Below are 8,061 nucleotides of genomic sequence, written 5' to 3'. Positions count from 1 at the left end.
GCTCTGTAGACCAGGCTGGTCTCGAACTCACAGAGATCCGCCTGCCTCTGCCTCCCGAATGCTGGGATTAAAGGCGTGCGCCACCATCGCCCGGCTCAAATATTGATTTATTTATTTACTTATTTATTTATTATGTATACAATACTCTGTATGGCTGAAGGCCAGAAGAGGGCGCCAGACCTCTTTACAGATGGTTGTGAGCCATCGTGTGGTTGCTGGGAATTGAACTCAGGACCTTTGGAAGAGCAGGCAATGCTCTTAACCACTGAGCCATCTCTCCAGCCCCTGTGTTCTGGTTTTTTGAGATAGAATTTCTCTGTGTAACAGTTCTGTCTGTCCTGGACTTCACTTTGTAGACCAGGCTGGCCTCGAACTCACAAGATCCACCTGGCTCTGCCTCCTGAGTGGTGGGATTAAGGACACACACCACCATCACCTGACCTCTTGGGGTAATTTATGATCTCGAGAGTTTTAGTGGTCGGTTTTATGTAATATGTTGGTTCTATCAGTAACTGCTCTTTTTCTGGTAATCAAATGCCTGGAATGTGTGTCAGCAAGAGCAGAGAAGGTCTCTTGTTTTCTCCTGATCCTCTCTTTCCTCTAAGGATGATGATGAGGACTCTGAAGATTCTGAAGATGATGAGGAATGGGACACCAGCTCTACCTCTTCTGACTCAGACTCAGAAGAAGAAGAAGGAAAACAAACTGTTCTGGCTTCAAAGTTCCTTAAAAAGTAAGGAAGTCATGGGTTTGAGCGTTACAGTGAGAGGGTAGAAAAGCCTTTATAATCATTTTGAAGGCTGTTGCTCTTTGTTTTCATGGAATCCCACTGCTCCCCTTTTATAGCCAGTTTTCAGATTCTAGTGCCTGATCACAAAGCTTGTCTTGAAAATACAGGATTTGTAGTTCGAATCTTAACCGCATTCTCATTACAAAACTCACGATTTAGGCATCTGTTAGTTATGTGATAGTGGACAAGCTGCACTTTTTCAGTCTTGAGTTGTCTCCCAGGACAGCTGTTTGAAGTATCGTAGGGAGTGGCTCAGTGTTACTGAAAAGGGGGTGAGGACGCGGGTCACATAATCCAAGCTAACTCAAAAAGATTCTAGTTATTATTGTTTATTATAAGGGGCAAACTCAAGGAACAGGAACAAGAAGTTCTATGTCAGAGCTGTTGATATAATTTATAGTCACTTTAGACCAAGAGAATTCAACTTAATGAGTATGCTTGTCATATGTGCGAGTCAGTTTTGGGCCTAGGTTTGTAGCTCAGTTGATAGAGTGCTTACCTGCCATGCAGGGGGCCCTGGGTTCGATCCCTAAGCAATATGTAAATTTTTTATTTTTATTTATTTATTTATTTTTTTTTTTTTGGTTTTTCGAGACAGGGTTTCTCTGTAGCTTTGGAGCCTGTCCTGGAACTCCCTTGGTAGACCAGGCTGGCCTCGAACTCACAGAGATCCGCCTGCCTCTGCCTCCCGAGTGCTGGGATAGCAATACGTAAATTAAATATTGGTGTATATCTGTAACCTCAGCATTTGTGGGGAGAAGGAGGCCTCAGAGGTGGGGCGAGGAGAGGATTCATCTTTCATCTCCCTTGTCTCCTGTCAGGGCACCCACTACAGAGGAGGACAAAAAAGCAGCTGAGAAGAAACGGGAGGACAAAGCCAAGAAGAAGCATGATAGGAAGATAAAGCGCCCGGATGAGGAAGAGGAAGATAATGAAGGCGGGGAGTGGGAAAGAGTCCGCGGTGGTGTGCCACTTGTGAAGGTGAGGGTTTTGGAGTAAAGGAGACTGATTTAGGAAGGTGCACAGGTTCCATCTTGTTGGAGTGGGAAGGAGCTTAAAGCAAGAATAGGTTTGTGTTGATGTATGTATGACAGGATATATTTTTGCCCAGGAAAAGCCAAAAATGTTTGCCAAGGGCACTGAGATTACTCATGCTGTCGTCATCAAGAAACTGAATGAGATTCTGCAGGCTAGAGGCAAGAAGGGAACAGACCGGTGAGATTTGTGGCCTTGGCCCATGGCTATGTTTTCAGAGTTTGACAACTTTTTTTTTTAATTGTTTTAATTGAACTGTACATTTTTCTAAGCTCCTCCCTCTTTCTCCCTTCTCCCATTTTGCTCTCTACCTTGACCCCCATGCTCCCAATTTACTCGGGAGATCTTGTCTTTTTTCTCCTTCCTGTGTAGATCCATGCATGTCTCTCTTAGGGTCCTCTTTTGACAGCTTTCTTTACAACACAAACATTGATGTGGAAATTACTCTGTTTTGAGAGAATATTATATGTGGTTGTATACTTGGAGCATACCTGTCCATTTTCTGCTGCATGCTCTTTTTATAACTTTGAACTACTGAACTTCTATTACAGTAATTAAATGGAAATGATATGTGTCTTTAGTTATTAGGTAACCAAGAAGATGAAAATAATCAGACCTTTTGTAAATAGCACTTCAGGATGGCTGGCATTACCATTGTTTCTGTTGGGAATTTAAAAGAGAAGCAAGGGTTGGGGATGTAGTTCAGTTGATTGTAGTTTAGTTGCTAGAATGCTTGCCTAGGATACATGAAGCTCTGGGTTTGAATCCTGACAGCACATAAAAAGAGCTTTAATCCCACCCAGCACTTGGGTAGTGAAGGCTTGAGAATCAGAAGTTGAAGGTTTTCCCAGCTACATAACATACTCAAGGTCTGCCTGGGCTATGTGGGACCTTGTCTCAAAAGAACCCATAAATAAACAAGAAGCACATACACAGATGGTAAAGATGTGGAATTGGCTGCCTTGCTGGTCTGAAAGGATAGCCTGCATAAGTGAGACTGGCAGATTTATCTTCAAAGCCTTACCCAGTTCTGTGTCCCTCCAGTGCTACCCAGATTGAATTGCTTCAGCTGCTGGTTCAAATTGCTTCTGAAAACAACCTAGGGGAGGGTGTCATTGTCAAGATCAAGTTCAATATCATTGCCTCTCTCTACGACTACAACCCTAACCTGGCCACATACATGAAGGTGAGAACAACAGAAGCGTACGGGGTTATGTTGGTGTGGGGGGGCTCATGAGAAAATACCTAGAGTTTTAAGGTTTGGGGCCCACAACAGCCTTGTTGAAGGCCCTGTGATTCTTGGTGAATAGCTCTTCAGAAACAACATTTATCTATTCTTTAATTTTTTCCCTTCATCTCTCGACAGCCAGAGATGTGGCAGATGTGCCTGGACTGCATTAATGAACTGATGGATATCTTGGTTGCGCATTCCAACATCTTTGTTGGAGAGAACATTTTGGAAGAGAGTGAGAACTTAAACAATTTTGATCAGGTAAGGGGAAGGATTGGCAGGATAACTGGGAAGGCCTGGTAGAGACAAGAGTTGAATTTAGGGGCTGGAGAGATGGCTCAGAGGTTAAGAGCATTGCCTGCTTTTCCAAAGGTCATAAGTTCAATTCCCAGCAACCACATGGTGGCTCACAACCATCTGTAATGGGGTCTGGTGCTCTCTTCTGGCCAGTAGGCATACACACAGACAAAATATTGTATACATAATTAATTAATAAATAAATATTTTTTTAAAAATATAGTTGAATTTAGGCTAGGACCCTGGATTAATGTGTTTTTTCTTTGGATCCTTCAGCCACTGCGTGTACGCGGCTGCATCCTAACTCTGGTGGAGCGAATGGATGAAGAATTTACCAAAATAATGCAAAATACCGATCCTCACTCCCAAGGTAAGCCTAAGGAAACAGGGGCTTTGGTGGTCATACTAAGGAACAGTGCAGGTGGTCATACTAACTTAGAGGTTTTTTTTTTTTTTTTTTTTTTTTGGTTTTTCGAGACAGGGTTTCTCTGTGGTTTTGGAGCCTGTCCTGGAACTAGCTCTGTAGACCAGGCTGGTCTCGAACTCACAGAGATCCGCCTGCCTCTGCCTCCCAAGTGCTGGGATTAAAGGCGTGCGCCACCACCGCCCGGCCTACTTAGAGGTTTTATAAGCATTAAAGTCAGAGTGAAAGGGCAACCCTGGGGAGGCAAGTGTTAGATTTATAGTCCTTGTTGACCAGAGTGGTAACTCAGATACTTCCCTAAGCAGTGAGGTGGTAAGCTCATGGGAGAGGGTGATGTTTTCAGGGTGTAACTGTAGAGGGCAAATCAGAGTGGTTGGATAGACTGCAGACAGATGGTTGGGAAAGCCAGTACTCACATCTGAGATGAGTGTGGATATCCTCCCTACCAGAGTATGTGGAGCACCTGAAGGATGAGGCACAAGTATGTGCCATCATTGAACGTGTGCAGCGCTACCTGGAGGAGAAAGGTACCACTGAGGAAATCTGCCAGATCTACTTGAGGCGCATCCTGCACACTTATTACAAGTTCGATTACAAGGCCCATCAACGTCAACTTACTCCTCCTGAAGGGTCCTCAAAGGTGAGACCACTTGGCAATCATGTGAGGAGTGAGAGAAGTGTGAATTTGTCCTCTTTATCGTTAGATCTTGATGGTAAGTGTTCTGTCTCCCAGGGGACTTCTGAAGTAGGATAGGGAGGGAATTGGAGAGATTGCACTGAGGTTGGGAAGAATTCCATGTTTTGTTGCTGGAGCCTCAGCTATTTAAAGCCATGGTCTTTGGTGGATAGCCATCACTGATATCTTCCATTCTTCTAGTCTGAGCAAGACCAGGCAGAAAATGAGGGTGAGGACTCAGCTGTGTTGATGGAAAGACTCTGCAAATACATCTATGCCAAGGACCGTACAGACCGGATCCGTACCTGTGCCATCCTCTGCCATATCTACCATCATGCTCTCCACTCCCGCTGGTATCAGGCCCGTGACCTCATGCTCATGAGCCACTTACAGGACAACATTCAGCATGCAGATCCACCAGTACAGGTAGGTGGGGGAGATTTCTGGCCTTCATGGTGAAGGAGAAGCCGGGCCTTGGGCCGCTGTCCTCTGTTAGGTAAATAGGCTCAATAAGAATTATCACCTGTTTAGCTAGTGCAGACCCAGACAGGTGCTTGGTCTTTTCCAAATCCCAGCATTGTTTGATGCTTTCATACATGGACATAAAATTTGTGCTATCCCACATTATAATTTGCTTAGATTTGAGTTCAACATTTATGTATATAAATCATATATCTTGTATAAATAACCAATATTTATTTGTCTACTGTCTGGGTTTAAAGTATTAGGAGGTGATCTTTTCTAGAAAGATGAAAAGGATTTTGAAGCAGTTGTTCAACTAGAGGAAAAAGGAACCTAGATAACTGCTCTATTGGGACACTATCACAGTGAAATTAGCTGAGTTCATGACAAGGCAGTTTTCTGCATAGCAACATTTTGAGAACTTTACCAAAAGCCATATTTGAGGTGTAGATCCGCTTTTGTGTGTATTTAAGACAAGCGGGAAATACGTTTATACATCTAGGTTCTTCCCCCCCTTCCCCGACACAGTTTCTTCGTGTAGCCCTGGCTGTCCTGGAACTCTGTAGACCAGGCTGGCCTTGAACTCACAAAGATACTTTTTTTTTTTTTTTTTTTTTTTTTTTTTTTTTGGTTTTTCGAGACAGGGTTTCTCTGTAGCTTTGGTGCCTGTCCCGGAACTAGCTCTTGTAGACCAGGCTGGCCTCGAACTTCCAGAGATCCGCCTGCCTCTGCCTCCTGAGTGCTGGGATTAAGGGCGTGCACCACCACTGCCTGGCTACAATGGTGTTTTGTTAATGCTGACCCATGGCTTCCCAGGAGTTCGTCTCCTCTGTTCCTGTAGGAGCGGCGCAGTTATAAATGCACTCTTCTCCATCCAGCTTTGTGTAGGTTCTGGGGAATTTGAACGCTGATCCTCACGTTTGCAACAAGTGAACCATACCCCGCTGAGCCTTCTCTCTAGCCCAGTTGTGGTGGTTTAGACAGTATCTTCTCTTTATTCTTTTATTTCACTGATGAGAAGCCAACTCTTGCTTAGTCTTTTACATTTGAGTATTTATGTTTTTATTATGAAGAGGTAGGAATTCTATATTTGGATGGCCGCTCCTTTGGGGTGTTTGAGGCAGGGTTTTTCTGTCCTGTAATTCACTGTGTAGACCAGGCTGGCTTCATTATTCACAAAGATCTTTGTGCAAGTGCTGGGATTAAAGGCTTGCACCACCACGTCTGTCTGGATGACCACCCCTTTATCAAAGCCCAGATATTTCATTCCACACTGTAGTTTGCCTCTTTTGTCTTATTTGTGCTGGGAACCACATTCAGGTGCTCTGCAAGAGTAGTATGCGCTATTGGCCCCTGAGCTGTCTGTTTAGCTCGAGTAGTAGTGTTTTGTTTTGTTTTCTCTTTGTATCCCTGGCTGTCCTGAAACTCACTCTATAGCAGGCTGTCCTTGAACTCACAGACATCACCTGCTTCTTGGCTCTTGAGTGCTGGGATTAAAGGTATGCGTCACCACTGCCCAGTCTGGTAATATATTTTTTTTTGAGGTTTTTTGAATTTACGTTCATGATCCCTTAATATTATTATTATTGTTGTTAATAAAGCTTATTGTTGGGCTGTGTTCTCAGAGGTAGTAGAAAACTTGCTAGTACGTAGAAGACCCTAAATTTAATCCCCAACCTGGGGGATGCAGCATTAGTTCTACTAGCCTATAATCTCTGCACCAGAATTTGGGAAGCTAAAGCAGGAGGGTTTTAAGTTCAAAGCATAGCCAGACCCTCAAACAAGAAACCTTAATCCCCTCCTTGCATATTTTTGGTTTACAGTTGTCTGTGTCTTGATTAGTGGCATGCCCACACATCTTTGCATCTCGTTGACCATAATTCTCAGTGTCTTGTTGAGTACTGGTTCTCTTTTCTTTCTTTGGAGACAAAGTCTCATTTAGATCTGCCTGCCTCTGCCTACCAAGTGCTGGGATTGCCAGTGTGTGTCACTTTGCCTGGCCCATGCCTGGTTCTTTTCTTTCATGTTACGTGTGATTCTTAAGTCATTTTTTGTAGTGGCATTTCATTTGTATTTTAATAAATAAAACTTGCCTGAGAAGAACCAGAAAAGTAAAACACCACACTGGCCAGCCTTACAGACTAGGCAGCAATGACACATACCTTTAATCCCAGGAGCCATACTAGTTTACCATAGAAACCAGGCAGTAGTGGTGCACTCCCTTAATCCCAGAACTAGAGAGGATTATAAAATGGGAGGAGACAGCTCTCAGTCTCAGTTTTATTCTGAGGTTTTCTGGATGCAGGATCACCATTTTCAGACTGAGGTTGAGGTAAGGGCCAGTGACTGGCTGCTTTGCTTTTCTGACCTTCAGTTTGAAATCCCAGTTTCTGTCTCTTAGTTTTTTCAATTGTGCTTCACACTTTTCTTTGTAGTCTGTGTGATCATTTCTTTTTTAAAAAAAATTATTTTTATTTATGTGCGTGTATGTATGTCTAAGTGTGCCGGGTCTCCTAAAACAGGAGTGCACAATTGTGAGCTGTCATGTAGTTCTGGGAACTGAATCCCAGTCCTCTGGAGGAGCAGCCAGTGCTCTTACCACTGAGCTATCTCTCTAGCCCTGTCATTTCTTAACAGATCGTCCTTTCCTTCCCCTTTTCCTGAACATCGTTCTGGTTCGCCTTCTTGTCCCCTTTGTCTTTCTGTGAGTTTCTTAGTATGACAACCAGAGTAACGCTGTTGAGTCAGATTTTATCACCAGCTTGCTCAGAACTTTCCCGTGGCTTCCTGTCTCTAGACCCTGCTTTACACACACTCACTCCCTGGTTATGGTAAGATCTTTGGCCAGGGGCTGGAGAGATGGCTCAGAGGTTAAGAGCACTGACTGTTCTTCCAGAGGTCCTGAGTTCAATTCCCAGCAACCACATGGTGGCTCACAGCCATCTGTGATGAGATCTGGTGTCCTCTTCTGGCATGCAAGCATACATGGAAGGAATGTTGTATACATAATAAATAAATAAATAAATAAAAAAAAAAAGATCTTTGGCCAGTATCAGCTACATCACTCTTGTTGTTCACGTGCACCACAGCATTCCCCCCCCCTTTTTTTTTAAATATTTATTTATTTATTATGTATACAATAGTCT

At 43.6% G+C, this 8,061-nt stretch overlaps 1 protein-coding gene across 1 annotated transcript in view; it reads left to right on the top strand.

Annotated features, from left to right (window-relative positions):
• The window catches only part of LOC101994960 (eukaryotic translation initiation factor 3 subunit C), a 16,791-nt gene that overhangs the window by 4,430 nt on the left and 4,300 nt on the right, over positions 1–8,061 (top strand). Inside the window, exons 8-15 of the mRNA XM_005351227.3 lie at positions 606–733; positions 1,612–1,771; positions 1,902–2,005; positions 2,870–3,011; positions 3,192–3,317; positions 3,630–3,723; positions 4,227–4,417; positions 4,655–4,879. Coding sequence (XP_005351284.1) covers positions 606–733; positions 1,612–1,771; positions 1,902–2,005; positions 2,870–3,011; positions 3,192–3,317; positions 3,630–3,723; positions 4,227–4,417; positions 4,655–4,879 — 1,170 coding nt within the window. The remainder of the gene's footprint in view (positions 1–605; positions 734–1,611; positions 1,772–1,901; positions 2,006–2,869; positions 3,012–3,191; positions 3,318–3,629; positions 3,724–4,226; positions 4,418–4,654; positions 4,880–8,061) is intronic.

This window comes from Microtus ochrogaster, chromosome 8, assembly GCF_000317375.1.
Source record: "Microtus ochrogaster isolate Prairie Vole_2 chromosome 8, MicOch1.0, whole genome shotgun sequence".
In the NCBI taxonomy this organism is placed as follows: Eukaryota; Metazoa; Chordata; class Mammalia; order Rodentia; family Cricetidae; genus Microtus; species Microtus ochrogaster.
The sequence above is the reverse complement of the archived record's forward strand: the minus strand, read 5'-3'. Positions and strand labels throughout refer to the sequence as shown.